At 26.8% G+C, this 17,328-nt stretch overlaps 6 protein-coding genes across 8 annotated transcripts; 3 read left to right on the forward strand and 3 right to left on the reverse strand.

The window, feature by feature from the left end:
• Positions 1-1,166: 1,166 nt before the first annotated feature.
• On the reverse strand, positions 1,167-3,682 carry LOC123265973 (glutaminyl-peptide cyclotransferase-like). The gene is made up of 6 exons (XM_044729975.1): positions 3,488-3,682; positions 3,252-3,395; positions 2,908-3,177; positions 2,159-2,320; positions 1,635-1,860; positions 1,167-1,536 (listed from the first exon to the last, which is right to left on the reverse strand). The coding sequence occupies exons 1-6, from the start codon at positions 3,578-3,580 to the stop codon at positions 1,385-1,387; spliced, it is 1,047 nt and encodes a 348-aa protein (XP_044585910.1). The 5' UTR covers positions 3,581-3,682; the 3' UTR covers positions 1,167-1,384.
• A 436-nt stretch (positions 3,683-4,118) lies between these two features.
• Positions 4,119-6,134, forward strand: LOC123265972 (probable proline--tRNA ligase, mitochondrial). Its single transcript, XM_044729974.1, has 4 exons — positions 4,119-4,347; positions 4,414-4,665; positions 4,961-5,404; positions 5,505-6,134. The coding sequence occupies exons 1-4, from the start codon at positions 4,234-4,236 to the stop codon at positions 6,024-6,026; spliced, it is 1,332 nt and encodes a 443-aa protein (XP_044585909.1). The 5' UTR covers positions 4,119-4,233; the 3' UTR covers positions 6,027-6,134.
• Positions 4,681-16,717, forward strand: LOC123265975 (protein FRA10AC1). 2 transcript variants are annotated; one of them, XM_044729978.1, is made up of 5 exons: positions 4,681-4,703; positions 14,962-15,084; positions 15,289-15,457; positions 16,086-16,245; positions 16,364-16,717. In XM_044729978.1, exons 2-5 carry the CDS (start codon positions 14,978-14,980, stop codon positions 16,660-16,662), a joined length of 735 nt encoding a protein of 244 aa, XP_044585913.1. In that variant the 5' UTR covers positions 4,681-4,703; positions 14,962-14,977; the 3' UTR covers positions 16,663-16,717. The 2 variants fall into 2 exon arrangements, with proteins under 2 accessions (XP_044585913.1, XP_044585912.1); XM_044729977.1 differs by lacking the exon at positions 4,681-4,703 and having other exon boundaries at positions 14,901-15,084.
• Positions 6,458-9,271, reverse strand: LOC123265971 (sulfite oxidase, mitochondrial). Its single transcript, XM_044729972.1, has 6 exons — positions 9,091-9,271; positions 8,227-8,844; positions 7,977-8,163; positions 6,906-7,425; positions 6,532-6,835; positions 6,458-6,497 (listed from the first exon to the last, which is right to left on the reverse strand). Coding segments are annotated over exons 1-6 (1,689 nt in total). The 5' UTR covers positions 9,150-9,271; the 3' UTR covers positions 6,458-6,496.
• LOC123265970 (armadillo-like helical domain-containing protein 3) lies at positions 9,313-13,261 on the forward strand. Of its 2 annotated transcripts, none has more exons than XM_044729970.1 (6): positions 9,313-9,399; positions 9,534-9,751; positions 10,572-11,948; positions 12,048-12,174; positions 12,765-13,039; positions 13,109-13,261. In XM_044729970.1, the coding sequence occupies exons 2-6, from the start codon at positions 9,605-9,607 to the stop codon at positions 13,199-13,201; spliced, it is 2,019 nt and encodes a 672-aa protein (XP_044585905.1). In that variant the 5' UTR covers positions 9,313-9,399; positions 9,534-9,604; the 3' UTR covers positions 13,202-13,261. The 2 variants fall into 2 exon arrangements, with proteins under 2 accessions (XP_044585905.1, XP_044585906.1); XM_044729971.1 differs by having other exon boundaries at positions 9,324-9,400; positions 9,537-9,751.
• LOC123265974 (hydroxymethylglutaryl-CoA lyase, mitochondrial) lies at positions 13,322-15,117 on the reverse strand. Its single transcript, XM_044729976.1, has 2 exons — positions 14,997-15,117; positions 13,322-14,431 (listed from the first exon to the last, which is right to left on the reverse strand). The coding sequence occupies exon 2, from the start codon at positions 14,421-14,423 to the stop codon at positions 13,449-13,451; it is 975 nt and encodes a 324-aa protein (XP_044585911.1). The 5' UTR covers positions 14,424-14,431; positions 14,997-15,117; the 3' UTR covers positions 13,322-13,448.
• Positions 16,718-17,328: the final 611 nt, after the last annotated feature.

Consider the following 17,328-nt stretch of genomic DNA (forward strand, 5'->3'; position numbering starts at 1 on the left):
AGTTCGGGTGGCTTCGTTAAACTCCGAAGCGAGTCGGCTTGAACCGGTTACGGGCGCGTCCAACGTGCGATGACCTCACCACTGCTGCCAATTGCGGAGAAAAAAAATATTACTCGCGGTTTAGTTTTTCTTCTCTGTGTTTACAACTTGTCCAAGTGTTTTTTAAGGGTCTTAGAGGCAGCACTTGCTTGATAGTTTTTGCTGCTCTGTTAATATTAAATTGTTTAAATGTCAAAAAAAATTTTTTTTTTTATTTTGACGTGTGATAATTTTTAGAAGTTTTTTAATATATTAATTACAGCTAGAAAAATTTATTATGATATTAAAGTCAGCTGATTTAACAATTTTTTTAATGAAAATAAATTTAGCAGATATTTAATAATTTTTAGAATTTTTTTTTCTAAATAAATTATGGCAAAAAAAATTAGAAGAAAAAAATTGACTTGTAGAAATTTAAAAAATTGAAAAATGCAATTTTTTAAAAGTAATTTTTTTTAACAAATTTGTTTGTTAAAAAAAATTAAAAAATTCTCTAGTGACTGCTAACTTTAATGTCATATTTTTTAATTTTTATTTAATGAAGAAATTTGGTGTAAAAAATTGTTTTTAAAAAATTGCATTTTTTATTTTTTTATTTAGAAAAATAATATTTTAAATTTCTACATGTCAATTTTCTTTTTCACTCAATTTCTTATAAAAATTCTAAAAATTATTTAATATCTGCTACTTTAATTTTTATAAATTTATTTTAAAAGCTCTAAAAAAATTATGACACTGAAGTCAGCTGACAGCTGTCAATTTTTTTTTTAATTTTATAACTAATCAATTTCATTAAAAAAGTGCTTCTAAAAATTTCCACTAATAATTTTTTTTTTTTTAATTTTTACAAGTTGAATTTTTTTATTAAATTTATTTTATAATATTATTGTTTTAAAATTCTAACAAAATTTCTGACAATTTCAGTGTTATAAAAAAATTAAAAATCTAATTTTTTAAAAATAATTTTCTAAACTTAGTTTATTTAAAAAAAAAAAAATTAAAAAATTGTCAAGTGTCTATTTTTTTTTTGACAGTTTTTACAAGAAATTTACGTGAAAAATTAATTTATAAAAAATTTTTAATTCTTTGGAATTTTTTTAAAATAAAATACTTCTTAAAAATTTGAGTATCCATGGTATAAACATTTATTTAAATATGTACATATACTGCATAAAATTTAAATAAAAAAACGTTAATCTATCAACAATAGTTCACTATTACTAATTAGCAGTAAATTCTGTAAATTCAACAAAACTTTACAAATTAAAAGTTAAGTACTTACACAATTATTTTTTTTAAGTAATTTACTAAAACAAACAATAAATTTTAACTAAAAGATTTTTGATTATACACTGAGTTTAAAGTAACTAGCCACAAACAGCCGTAGAATTTTATTCAAGTTTTCTGTAGTCGTCAGATCGATGTTTCGCAAATTATCACTCGGCTTGTGCCAGACGTCCGGAAATGGGTGCGGTATTAAATGAAGGATTGGTACGTCTATAAAATAAATATTTACATTTTTCATTATCTATATGTCTAGTAAAGTATCTAGTTATAAAGTATACTAATTAGACTTAAACAAATAATTAACTAACTTTTTTTAAGAAAAGGTATGTGATCATCTTCGATGTACGAGTTCACAGACTGGGGCTGGAAATATTTCCGAGAAGGTATGTGTCCAAAATAGTTTTTCAATAATGATAAATCGGCCAAACTTTTTTCTGCTAAAATCAATTGAGAGTACCAACGAACCGTACTGTCGAAAAAGTTGTAAAAATTAGGATTTGTTGCTCCTATTAAATCTAACAGTACCAAGACATCCTGGAATACATAAAATTAATTAGTAATTTTTTTAAAAAAATTCTTGAAGAAGATAAGTAGAAAATTATCAGGAAATGAATTTTTTTTTTTGTGGAAATAAATTAGACTTAATAATAAACATTAATTTTTTTATACTTTTACTAGAAAATAAAAAAAAAGTAACAAGTTTATTCTTTAAATAAAATTCAACGGTTCTTTTACGGTCGAACGACTTTGAAACCACCTACGTAAAAAGTTCTAAAACCCGTTAGTATTTTAAAGTTTAATTTCGTGAGTAGACATACAAAAAAGCTATTACCATTTTATCCAAATTGCTGATGTCATCTTCGTCTCCATAAGTTTGTTTTACAGAATGCCATTTATCGGCCAAGTGTCGAGCTCCATAAATTGAATCTGTGGGTCCCCAGGTATCGAAAGCTTCTTCTCCATCGAAGAATATAAACATGAGGCTTAATTCAGCCTGTAAGTGTTTAATTTTAAAGAAAGGAATTTAATTAAAATTTTAATTTACTAATGAAAATTAATTTAGTAGATAGTTGATAATTTTTGTAACAAATAAATTATGAAAAAAAAAAATTTTTTTAAATTGACATGTAGAAATTTTAAAAAATTAAAAATGCAATTTTTTAAAATAATTTTTTGGAAAAAATTTGTTTGTTAAATAAAATTAAAAAATGGCCAAAACTTATAACTTTAATGTCATGCAGATATTTGATAAATTTTAAGAATTTTTTTAACAAATAAATTATGGCAAAAAAAATTGACATGTAGAAATTTTAAAAAATTAAAAATATTTTTTTTTTTCAATTTTTTGGAAAAAATTTTTTTTGTCAAATAAAATTAAAAAATGGTTAAAACTGCTAATTTTAATGTCATGCAAATATTTGATAATTTTAAAAATTTTTTTAACAAATAAATTATGGCAAAAAAAAATTAACGTGTAGAAAGTTTAAAAAATTAAAAATGCAATTTTTTGGAAAAAATTTGTTTGTTAAATAAAAAAAAAATCGTAAATAAAATGAAAAAAATTGATATAAAGATACCAACATGCTTGAGCGGTTCCAACTGTTTTTGCATAACAGTAGCCAAGTTGAGTAATTGAGCGCAAGGTACTGCGCTGTCTGTAGCCCCAACAAAATTACCTTCTCTCGAGTACTTCGAGTCGTAGTGACAGGCTAGAGTTAAATATCTCTTAGCATTTGGATTAAGCGTCGTAATTATGTTTTCAAATTTAAGTTTTCCAAATGTTGGAGTTACGTCGTAAAACTCGTCTGTCTCTAAACTCCAGCCGAGGTTTCTCATTGTTTTTTTTATGTACTAAAATTTTATAAATTAATAAGTTAAATAAATTATTAATATAAAAATTTAAAAAGTTAGAAATTTCTACGAACATTTTTAACTTTGGCATGATTCAAACTTCCGACAACTCGGACAATACAAATTTCATTTAAAAGTTCTTCAACATGCGACACATTTGACAGAGAAGCGAGAGTTCGGACTTCTGAGTTGGACAGAGTTTTAGCAGAATGTTCAAACTGAAAATCAAAATAAATATTTTTAAGAAATTTTAGAGTTATAGTTACAATGTGAATGAATATTATTTAAATAAATAACATATGTTACAAACTTTGGCATTGCGAAATGACGCTGATAAATTACTTTGAGGAGCTACGGAGGTAACAAATGACAACAAACAAAAATTCAGCCATAATCGGGACATTTTATCAGCATAGAAGTCACGCTTAGACTGGAGACTTCCAGCAGTGAAGAATGACACGCTGACATGCTATTATACGTCAGCAGCCATTTTTGTTTTTTATACTGACGGGGTTATTTATGTTTTTTATTTCTTCGCGCATGCGCTTTAGGCTTCCTGAAAATTCAAATATTTATTAAGTGAAGTGAAGTTAGCTGTCAGCTGTCAATTTTTTAAATTTTTTTAATAATTAATCAATTACCATAAAAAAATGCTTCTAAAAATTTTTACTAATAATTTTAATAAGTTTTATTAATTTTCACATGAAGAATTTTTTTATTAAATATTTTTTTGTAATAATTTAAGTGCAATAAAATTCTAAAAATATTTCTAATGTCTTCAGTGTCATTCAGTGAATTGTAAATAAAATTTTGTGAGATAATTTTTAAAGTGTTATAATTTTTTTAATTTTATTTTGATCAATTGTTTGTTGCCGCAATAAATAATAATAATTAAATTAAAATAATTAAGTTTTTTTAAATAGCTTACCGACAAACGCTAAACAAGATAACTTTTCATTGTTGTTCTCCAAAAAACTAAAAAAAAAGTAAATAAAAACATTTTAGTTTTATCACAAATTATTTTGCCGAAGCCGGAATATTTAAAATATATCAAATATGTCGAATAAACTATTAAAAAGCATTAATCGAGTGTCTAAAATATTTCAACCAGTAAAAGTGATCCCGAAGGAAGCAGTACTTAAACCTGATGAAAGAGCTAAAAGCTACAGGGTTTGTTTTTAAATATTATTACTTTTTAACCTAGAAATAATAATTAATAATAATATTTACTTTTAGCTGATGTTAGACATGGGAGTAATCCGGCAAGCCAATTCTGGAATGTACACTTTGCTTCCACTGGGATACCGTGTGCTTGAAAAATTAGTAGCGATAGTCGACCATGAAATGGCAAATATTGGAGCACAAAAAATGCTACTGCCTAATTTAACCAGCGCTAAATTATGGCAGAAAACCGGAAGATTGCAAGGAATGGGTCCTGAACTTATGAAATTTACAGATAGGCATGAAGAAAAATTTATTTTAAGTCCTGTAAGTTGTGACAACAATTTTATTACTTAAAAAACAAACAAATTTGCTCCAAAAAATTATTTTAAAAAAAATTTGCATTTTTAATTTTATTAAATTAAATTTGTCAATTTTTTTTTGTCATAACTTGTTTATCAAAAAATTATCAATTAATTATTTATTTTAAAAATTATTAATTAATTATTTTCATTAGAAAATACCATTAGAAATTATAATAAGTTCTTTTTTTTTTTTAATTTTCGCGTAAAGATTTGGACTAAAAAAATTTTTTTTAGTAAAAAAATGAATTATATTTCAGACATACGAAGAAGCAATAACAAGTTTGATAACAAAAATAGGATCTGTACAAAAAAGCCAGCTGCCGCTGTTACTTTATCAAATTTCAACTAAATGGAGAGACGAAATGAAACCACGATTAGGATTATTTCGTAGTAGAGAATTTATAATGAAAGATTTATATTCTTTTGACTTAACAATAGAAGATGCCACAGAAACTTATGAATCTGTAAAGCAAGCTTATAATAGAATTTTATCACACATTGGACTTCCTTATACCGTAGCTCTAGGTGACCCAGGATTAATGGGGGGTAATTTGTCCCATGAATTTCATTACTTATCAGATATTGGTGAAGATAAAATTTTATCATGTAGTTCTTGTGAAGTTAATGTCAACGCTACAATGACGGATAAAACAACTTGTTTCAATTGCGGCTCAGAATTAACAGAACAAACGGGAATAGAGGTAAAAAGATCTACGTCAAATTATAACTCAGATTTAATTAATAAAATAATAAATAATCATTAATAAAATAGAAATTAATTAATAAAATTAATGTCTACAGGTTGGACACACATTTTTGCTCGGAAATAAATACTCCAGAGCACTTGGAGCCTCTTGTCATGTCCAAGGCGATCATGTGTTCTTTGAAATGGGCTGCTATGGCCTAGGACTGACTAGATTAATGACCGCCGTAGTTGAAATTTTATCAACTGAAGAATCTCTGAGGTGGCCTAAATGTCTCGCGCCTTTTACAGTCTGCATTTTGCCACCAAAGGAAAAAAGCAAGGAATCTCCAGCAGCTCATTTCACAGACGCATTTATGGAGATGCTGAATGCGAGAAATATTGATTTCATCGTTGATGACAGAACGAACCTGACTATTGGTAGACGAATTTTGGACGCTAAGAGAACTGGCTATCCTTACTTAATAATAATTGGTAAAAATTCAGTCCAAGAAAGCCCTTTATTTGAAGTTCATGATGTCAATAATAAGCTGGTATTAGACATGAGCGTTGATCAGCTGATAGATTTTTTTAGCAATTCAAATGGTAACAGTGAAGAAATAAATGAAGCTATTGCATAAAGAATTTCCTTTATTAAAAAGTTGATGTGACGTTTTTATTGTTGTCGCTTTTTGTTGCTATGGTGACCACTTTGGTAACAGTTAAATATTAATGAGTAACCTTTGTAAAAATTTTGATTAATTAAACTGTCAATAACAAAACTTTTGACAGAAGCGCGCAAAGCGCGTTTGATTTTCTAATTATGTTAAATAGTTTACATTTATAATTACAAGTTTTATATTAATTCAAATAGTATTAAGTGTATAAATATAAAATTTACAAAATAATTAATTAAGTTTTTTTTAAATAAATCTCCCTTGAACAAAATGATTTCACAATGTTAAATGCCCATAAGAGACATGATTTAAAATGATTTACATGATTAAAAATGATTAGAAAATTAATTTAAGCTAACTTTAAGTTTGATAATTATCACATGGTAATTCTCTTAATATATTAAATTTGTTCGTAATATCTTAGATTGTTTAAATTTCAATTAAAACTATTGATTGCTACTTAAAAAATTATTTTTTTATTTTAACATTGACTCGATGATATGCATTGCAAAGAAGACCGCGTAAATTCCAAATATTTTCAAAACTTTCTGGTTGAACGTTATAAGAAGCATCAACAGCCTTAACCCAAACTTCAACCTCTTTTTTATCAACGTCAATTGGAATTTCAGCGGACCAAAGTGTCCATGACCAATGACGACCTTCTTTGGCATTTTCATCGTCTATTAATTGGTGCGCTACGTGCCAAGTTTTCCCTTGGTCCACTGTCAAGTCAATGCGAATTATTTTTTTACCACCTCCAGACCAAGCATACCCTAAAGAAGAAATAATTTTTTTTAATTGACTATTAAATAATATTTATATTAATAATTATATTTTACGAACCTTTCACGGGTATTTTTCCATCCTTCAATTTAACAGTCTCTCCTGGAGTAGGAGTGCAAATAGCAGAAGTAACAGGCATGTCTAAAATAGCAGGTGACTTTGAAAAATCCACCGTGTCCCAATCAACACTAGGAGAAAATCCTTTGTAATCCCCTCGTTGAAACTGAGACCGGCTTTCTTCATTAGAAATAACTATTTTTGCTAGCCATTTAACATTCCTAGCGCCAACAACACCAGGAACAATTGCGCGAATAGGATAGCCGTGGTCTCGAGGAATCGGTTCGCCATTCATTTCATAAGCTAGTATAATATCAGCTCTGGAGTCCAGTGCTCTACTGATTGGAATAGATCCACCATAAGGAACTCCAGATGGGTCCAAGTCGTATCCTTCAAACTGGACGTGCTTCCAGTCGTCTTCATTAATTTTAAGGTCTGCTAGAACGTCAGTCAGTCTTGCTCCAGACCAGGATGCATTACCGACAGCGCCTACTCCCCAACTCAAACCTTTCAGAGGTTTTACCTGAAAAAAAAAAAAAAAAAATTATTTACTAATTTATGAGTAATCTATGTTATTAAAAGAATAAGGAAAATTTTTTATTCAAAAAAGTCATATGATAAAAGCAATTTTTTAGGTAATTTATGATGATAAGTATTTAGGCTGCATTCAAAAATGCTCTATCTCTAGATACATAATTAAGAAATGACCTTGTATCTCGTGAACTATTGACATTTTCAAAGATATAAGCTCATCTCGATGTTACACTCATCAAGACCTTTCATTTGAGTACCCACATCAATTTTTCATATATTTATATATATTATATATATGTATATATGAAAAATATATCAAAAATGCATGTGGGTACTCAAATGAAAGCTCTTGATGAGTGTAACATCGGGATGAGCTTATATCTTTAAAAACGTCAATATTTAAGAAAGTACAGTGCAATTTAACAAAAGTCATTATTTAATAAAGCAAAATTTTAATTTTTTACAGTTCACAAGTCACGGCAGTCACATAGTGACTGCAAGGTTGCTAGTAAAAATTAAAAAAGCAAATAATATATTTACAGCATTCATCTCAGAGCGTCTATTTCCTCCGCACATAATTGCTGTCGTTACAGTATATTTCGGATATTTTTTAATGTCTTCAAAGTTTATAACTTTTTTTGTATCATCTTCAATAGCTATTTCCAGTTCGTAGTCTTTAATATCGATTTCAGGAACTGGTAAATGATTCCTCACATAAAAAGTATCTCTGTAATTTTATAAAATTATATTTTAGCTAGAAATTAAATAAAAATAATTTTAATTAACTTACGCTGGTGTCAAGAAGCTTTCACAGAGTAAAGGACCTGGAGTTTCACCGCAAAAAGGCTTCGGACCATTAACTTTCAGAACTTTATGCCGCTTAGGATCATTCGCATATGGATCTTCTGTAGCTTCAAGCTTTTTACTGTCTTTACTAACATCTAAATTACCAATCCTCATAGATTCCAACAGTTGATAAATTTCTGACACATTGTGATTAGCAAATATCATCCAAAAAGGTTCTATAGACCCTCCAGCTGCCATCATTATTTTTTCTGGACCTCCAGGATGTTTCAATACGAATTTAGTAATATCATAAACACCCTCTTTATAATAGATCCAAATTCCGTCATTTTCATTGTCATGCTTTCCTACTTCTTCTACAGTGTACGTTTTTAAATGACTTTTTCTTACCCCTGGAGTTTCTTTTATAGTTATTAAATCTAAAGCATAGACTTCATTCTTCCATAAATAATAAGAAACACCTATCACTGAAGAAATCAACCCGGCTTTCCAAGAATATTGTAAATATTTCCTTTTATTTTCTGAAAAATTATTCTGGTGTCCACGTGTAGTGTATTCATGACTTGTATAACAGCTGTTTAATATTTTTAACAATTTTTTATTGCTGGAAAATTTTAATAAACAGTTAAAATAATTAATGACATTAAAATTTACTGAAAAAAATTTTTTTTATAATTTTATAAAAATTAAATAATTTTAAAATATCAATTTAATAAAAAAATTCCACGTGACAATTAAAAAAAATTTTTTTAAGTGTTTTTATTATTGTTATTAAAATTTTTAAAAGTGACAGCTGACAGCTAACTTCAGTATCATAAAAAATAATAATAAAATAAATAATTTTACTTACTTTTTTTGATGTAAATAATTTTTATGAAGATTGTAAAAAATTTTAACCCTCCAACACATGTTGAATAATAATTTTGTTTTTTTTTTATTTAAAACATTTAATTGATTGGATAAAATTATATCAGATGTGACGTGTTAAACGGAGCTAACCACTCAGTTTTTGTGTTGATATATGTATAGTCAAAACACTGACTATATATAGTTAAAATATATACAGATACTTATTAACTATATAAATTGTACATTGGTGTGTTTATGTATATACAGATATATTTACTTCTTATCTGTACAAATTTCAGAGTATTTTGAGGTTATTTTAAATATGTCAAAAAATACTATTTATTATTTATTATTAAGAAATTTGACATTTAATTGAATAATAAAAATACATTGAATTTTTTTTGGGATCACAGTTTTATTAACAGTTTATTTTTTATTTAACAGGATATAAATATTGATAATTAATAAAGATGCTTGATTATTGATGAATAATAAATTTTAAACAAATACTCACAATGGCAATGAGAAAACGAAGTGGTTCTGGCTCAAAACGCCAGCATAAAGGTAAATTAATTCCTATTTATGAAAGTTTATTCAAAGGAGAAGATTTAACGTCAGGACATCCTAATTTTTGGAATGAAGTGTTTCTAATTAAACCGATAGTAAGTTTTACAAATATTCATGAGATGACATTTAAGTTTACTGTCACTTGATCATTTTTTTATTTTATTTAATAAAAAAATTTTTTCCAAAAATTTATTTCTAAACAATTGCATTCGTTGTTTTTATTAATTTTTACATGTCAATTTTTTTGCCATTATTTATTTTAATGTCAAATATTCTTCTTTATTTAATAATTTTATTGCAATTAAATTATTATAATAAAATTTATGAAAATTAAATTAGCTGACATTTAAAAATTTTTATAGTTTATTTTGTTGAAAAATAATTTTTAAAAAATTAAAATAAAAATTTTCACTTGTAGAAAATTTTAAAAATTATACATGGAATTTTTGAAAAATAGTTTTTTAATTAATAAAAAATATCAAAAATTTTTCAGTGTCGGCTAATGAAAATTAAGTCAGCCGACATCTAAAAATTTTCAGAATTTTTTTTTATTGAAAAATTATCACAAAAAAAATAAAGAAAAATTTTCATTTGTAAAAAACTTGAAAAACTACAAGTGCAATTTTTATAAAATATTTTTTAGTTCTAATTATAATAAATGAAAATAAATAAAAAAATTAAAAACGTCGGCTAACTTTAGCATCATTGTCGGCTAACTTAATTTTAATATAAAATTTCACATGTAAAAATGAAAAAAAATCAATGATTTTTTTTTACACTAATGAGTAAATTTGTTAAAGAATTTTTATTACTGTAATTAATTTTTATAAATAAAATTTAAAAAAATGATCAGCTGACAGCTGATTTCACTATAGTTATTTAAATTACAATTTATTAAAATATATTCTTTTTTAGGTACCTCACATAGAAAATGAAATTTTAAAAATGTCAGCCGAGCAATTGTCAACATGTAAAAACAATTTAAACGCATTAGTGTGTCATTCAATCGACACACTAATAGACGAGCACCCGTTCCGCGTGGTGTATGCCCTGCAAACCTTAGCCGCAGTGATCCAATCAATCTACAAAAAAGCTAGTCAAAATGGGTGTGATTTCAATTTAATAGACGTCTTAATTGGCTTAAAGGACGCTGAGGAGCGTATGACAACCTTAATGCAGCACTGCAACACATTTTTACTAGGAGAATACCCCGACAGCTTAAAAGCGCTTTGCCTTAAACTCTTATTAATAATAGTCACTGGAATGGACAATCTCAGCCAGAATAGTTTGCTGGAGTACGTGATGGTAAACGGAGTATTTGAGTCATTAATTCAATTATTACGAGAAACAACTTTGAGAAATCGTCACGGGCACGATGCAGTGCTGCTTTTAACTCTGTTAGTAAATTACAGAAAATACGAAAGTACTAACTCGTATATTGTTAAATTATCAATTCTTGATGATGAATTAGCATTGAATGGATACAGCCAAGTAATTTCTGGATCATTGATAGAATTTTGTAGATTATTTGTCCAGCAAAAAGCGGAAGTACAAGCCAGCTGGCTGTCATCATTGACAAGCATGGTCGGCAGCATGTTTGTCGGCGAAGAAGAAGCCAAGACTCAGCAAGTTCGCGCGAACAACGCGCTGCTGCTGGCTCTTTATGAAGCGACACATCTTAACAGAAATTTTGTGACAACTTTAGCATTCACCAAAAGTGACACCAGCGCTCCGCCTTCGCCTAACAACACCCTGGGGCCCAATGCGGTAGCTCCTGGGTCCCAACCGCCGGATGTGATAGCTCAGCCATTTAATTTACTCGCTATATTTTTACAATACTGCTCAATAGTCATGCAAGCAATTAAAACTGAGGCTATTTTAAATAATGTTAAGTTATGCTTTCTTATACTAAGCTGCATCGCTGAAGACCAGTATGCTAATAATCTGATGCATGATGCTAATCTGGCATTCAGAGTCCAGCTTCATCGGATGCCGATGTACCATAGGAAAATTCAGGATAAAGTTGCACCTACTCAGCCACTTGCTGCTACTCTTTTGGATCTTCTGGTTGAATTCATTACGTCTCATATGATGAAAAAATTTCCTCTTGAACTGTATCATCAGTGCATAGGGGTGCTGCAGAGATTGCTGTGCTACCAAAAGAGATGCGGAGTGAGACTTAGGTACCAGTGGAAAGAGCTTTGGACCGCGCTGTTTAATCTTCTTAAATTTTTAACTACTCACGAAGCGCATCTTGTTAAAAAAATGAATATTTTCCCGTTAGCTATACAAGTAAAGATTTTTTATTAAGTTAAGTAAAATTTTGTAGTGGGAAAAGAATTTTATGGATTGATTTTTTTTTTTTTTTTTTTTTTTTTTTTTTTTTTTCAGATTGTCAATATTTTAAATCTTTTTATTACTTATGGTGACACTTTTTTGTCACTACCGAGTAGCTATGATGAATTGTTTTATGAAATTATAAGAATGAGACTTATTTTTACAAATTTAAATGCTATGGGTAAGTTTTTTATAATTTGTCAAGTTATTATAGGTATTAAAAAATTTTTTTTTTATTGCTACATCAATGAAGCAATATCATAATTAATACTAGCAACCTTGCAGTCATAGTGACTATGTGATTGCTGTGACTCGTGAACAAAAAAAAAATAAAATTTTGCTTTTAAATAATGAATTTTGTTAAATTGCACTGTACTTTCTTAACTATTGATGTTTTTAAAGATATAAAATTATCCTGATGTTACTCTCATCAAGAGCTTTCATTTGAGTACCCACATGCATTTTTGACATATTTTTCATATATTCATATATATAATATATGTATATATATAAAATATATGAAAAATTGATGTGGGTACTCAAATGAAAGGTCTCGATGAGTGTAACATCGGGATGAACTTATTATATCTTTAATAATGTCAATAGTTCACGAGATACAGGGTCATTTCTTAATTATGTATCTAGAGATAGAGCATTTTCAAATGCAACTTAAATACTTATCATAATAAATTGACTATCGATGAGAATGAAATGAAATCTTGAAAAAGCACAAATTCAAGTCAATGTATATTAAAAAAATTATTTCTCAAGCCCTTAGATATTCAACGACTGAATCATATGAATATAAAGAACATGCATTGAAGCTGATGAATAGTCTTGTCAATATGCGAGATATTGTAAACCATTTTCCACCAAAAATATCAGCTTGGTTAGCGAGCGAAAGTCTATCAACACCAACTGAACAACAAATTCTTGCTATTATCATACAAAATTACGACACACTTGCTTTGAAATTACAAGATAATTTAGATCAATATGAAAGATACTCGGAAAAGCCAAACCACACGACATTCTTTGAAGAAATGGTAAATTATCAATTAATTTTTTTTTTATCTATATTAAATAATTAAAAATAATTAAAATTATGTTAATAGGTAACTGGGATTATTATTGACACGCGAGCTTCAATAAATTTAAATGCACTAGACACACAAGCTATTCTTCAAGAACTATCAAATATATCATAACGCTTAAAAAAATTCCTTGCGATCTCAAATTGCTTGAAACTAAAAAATAATAAAACGAAACAACCATTTAATATAATAAAATTATATTTTTAAAGAAATTATAAAAAAATATATCAAATATTTACTGTGTTTTTTTATAAAATAGTCAATGTATGTACAATTGATTGACACAAGAGTGAAGCTTAATAAAATTTTTTAAATATCATGTTAGATATTAAAATAAATGCTCAAGTATTTTTAATAATAATCACTGTAATTTCTTTTTTAATTTTTCTTTAGCAATAGTAGCAAGACCAACTTTTGACATATTGGTTCTACCTAATTCTCCGCTAATCCACTCTCCTATTTTAATAAGTTCATTTAAATTAACATCTGTATTAAATCCTTGCTCACTGAGTAAATAAAGAAGATCTTCAGTAGCTAAATTTCCAGACGCGCCAGCAGCATAAGGACACCCTCCAAGTCCAGCTACCGACGCGTCAAATATTCTTACTCCGTATTCAAGACTCGCATAAGTATTTGCAAGAGCTTGGCCATAAGTATCATGACAATGAAGAGCGAATTCTTCGAAATTGCCTAGCTTAGAAAGATGTTTTATTTCATTTAAGATATTTATTATTTTTTTAGGCGTACCCACTCCAATAGTATCACCAAGTGATATTTCATAGCACCCTAGCTGCAACATTGCATCTGCAACCTTCGCAACAGCTGACGCTTTAATATTTCCTTCATACGGACACCCTGCTATACACGAAATATAACCACGTGTTTTTATATTATTTTTCTGCGCTTCTAGTATTACTTCTTTAAATCTCTTAATACTTTCTTCAATTGAACAGTTTATATTTCTGTGGGAAAAAGACTCAGAAGCTGCTCCGAAAATTGCTATCTCTTTTACGCTAACTTCTAGAGCACTTTGTAAGCCTTTTAAATTAGGAACTAAAACCGGGTAATTTATACCAGTTTTTTTGTCTATACTTTTAAATACTGTTGCATTGTCTTGCATTTGTGGAATCCATTTAGGAGAAACAAAACTTGTAGCTTCAATTGTTTTTAATCCTGTTTGGGATAATTTGTTGATCAATTCTATTTTTATTGAACTAGGTAAAATTTTTTTTTCATTCTGTAAACCATCTCTTGGTCCTACTTCAACAACTTTGACATAATTACTGAATTTTTTTGCATGATTTCGGACATTAAGTATTATTTTTCTTAATAACATTTTGGAGTCTGTAAAGAAAAATTTTATATTAATTACTTAAAAAAAAATTTAATAACATTCAAGTTAGCTGTCACTTGACCAATTTGTAATTTTACTTAACAATTAAATTAATTCTAAAAAATTGTATTTTTTTCTAATTTCTACATGTTAATTTTTTTTTCTTTTTTTCTTTTTGCCATAATTTACTTTTTAACAAAAGTTCTAAAAATTATTAAATATCTGCTAAATTAATTTTTATAAAAATTTAATTAAAAAATTCCACATGTGAAAATTAATAAAATTATAATTAATAAAATTATACGGGAACATTTTTAGAAGAATTTTTTTATTGTAATTGATTAGTTAAAAAAATTTTTTAAAATTGACAGCTGACGGCTAACTTCAGTATGATAAATAAATTATAGTTTTATTTTTTGTCACCACGCGGCGACACTGTCGACAATAATAATAATAATAATTATTATTATTGTTGAATTGTTTGTGTATTTTTTTCGTGTACTAAATTGATAAAGTAGACAAATGTTATAAAAATATTAAAATAAACTAAAAAAAAGATGTTTCCTGCATACGTACATTTATCAGCTTACGATCGTCACAAAAAAATAATCAATGATTATTTTTTTTACAAAGGAGGCTCTGCGCTAAATCTTAAACGAGACACGTAAGTTAACCAAGTAAGACGTCATATTTTTACATATGTAGATAATTATGATTTATTAATTACATAACGTTCTGTTTATCATTTGGAAGTATTGGGTATACTTATCTGGTTAGCCGAGAGGAAAAAATAGTGATAACAAAATATAAAAATATGGTTTGTAACCTTAATTTAAACAGCTCTTGATCTTTCGGAACGTTTTTCGAGGTCCCGGCGCAAAACTGATTATGATGTCATCAAGGAGAATCACAGATTTCTTTGGGACGAGGAAGAGGATACTCCTGACACTTGGGAAGCTCGGCTTGCCAAAAAGTATTACGATAAATTATTCAAGGAATATTGTATTTGTGACTTGACTTACTATAAATACAACAAGGTTTGTTATTAAAATTAATTTAGCAGATATTTAAGAATTTTTTTAACAAATAAATTATGGAAAAAAAATAAACATGTGGAAATTTTAATAAATTAAAAATTCAAATTTTTCAAAACAAATTTGTTTGTTAAAAAAAAAAATTAAAAAATTATCAAGACTGCTAATTTTTATCTCATAGATTTATGATAATTAATTTAGCAAATGTTTGACAATTTTAAGAATTTTTTTAATAAATAAATGGCAAAAAAAAAATTAGAAAATTAAAATTGACATGTAGAAAATTTAATAAATTAAAAATGCTATTTTTGAAAATTAATTTTTTTAAACAAATTTTTCCATTAAATAAAACTGATAAATTGTCAAGACTGCTAACTTTAATGTCATAGTTTTATAAAAAATTAATTTAGCAAATATTTGACAATTTTAAGAATTTTCTTAACAAATAAATTATGACAAAAAAAATTAGAAAATAAAAATTGACTTAAAGAAATTTTAATAAATTAAAAATGCAATTTTTTTAAAACAAATTTTTACATTAAATAAAAGTGGAAAATTTTTTATTTTTTTCAAAAAAATATTTTTTAAATAATTATAGTTGCAATAATACTTAACATTTATTTTTATTAAGGTGGCATTAAGATGGAGAACAGAGCAAGAAGTGGTTGTAGGAAAAGGTCAATTTGAATGCGGGAGTAAAAAATGCAAAATTAAGGAAGGATTAAAGTCCTGGGAAGTTAATTTCGGCTATGAAGAGCAAGGAGAGAAAAAAAATGCTTTAGTTAAATTAAGTATGTCATCAAAATTTATTTATCAATTTAATTACCTAAAATTCATTTTTTTTTTTTTATTTATTTCGTCTTCTAATATAATTTTAAAAAATTGAAAAATTTTTTTTTGTATTATTAGGATTATGTTCTGAATGTTCAGATAAATTAAATTATCACTCTCAGAAGAAACAAGTTCATAGGAAGAAAAAAGGATTGAAACGTTTGGGTACGACGTCGGATAAATACGAGACTCAATCTACTGCATCGAGTTCAACAAACAATCAAGATCAAGATGAAATAAAAGTAGAACCAGATGAAGAAACTAAAGAAGATTCAGGAAAAAAAGAGGAGGAAATTTGGAAGAATAATCCTTCAGAAAGTATTGAAAAGTCCCGCGAAGAAGAATTTGAAGAATATCTCGCTGATCTTTTGTTGTAAATAATGTAATTAATTTTTATTCTTATAGTTTTTAAATAAATATAATTAAAACACATATTTATTTACTTGAAATATTTTATTCTTCAAAACTATATTGCAAACAATTTTTTAACTGATTACTTGAAAAAATTTTGAATCTTAATTTTATTTAACGCTATAAACTTATTTAAGATTAAGTTTAAAGTATTTTATTTATCTATTTAAACTAACTATGTGTATACATAAAAATTCACAATTTTATCTTCTATTTGTATGAAACTTTTTCAACAATTTTATAATTAAAACTAAAGTATAATTTTAAACTTCAAAATATGAGCATTTGCACCAAAAATGGCAAGCTTAATTACAATTATTGAACAATAATTATACATTTTATTCATAAATTAAAATGTATAAGATAAATATAATAATTGAATTTAAAAAAAAAAAAAAAAAAAATTTTTTTTAATATTTACCAATTCAATTTTTAAATTCCATATATTTACATAAAGTATGTATTATAATTTGTAACAAAATTGATGATTTAATTAATTAATTAATTGTTACGGGTAGTTGACCAACATTACAAGTATTGTCTTCAAATGTTAAAAATTAGAAAAAAAAATGTTAACAATAAATTTGACTGAAATAATTAATAAATACCTTGATTATAATTAATTATTAGGC

The sequence above is a fragment of the Cotesia glomerata genome, linkage group LG5, assembly GCF_020080835.1.
Source record: "Cotesia glomerata isolate CgM1 linkage group LG5, MPM_Cglom_v2.3, whole genome shotgun sequence".
Taxonomy (NCBI): domain Eukaryota; kingdom Metazoa; phylum Arthropoda; class Insecta; order Hymenoptera; family Braconidae; genus Cotesia; species Cotesia glomerata.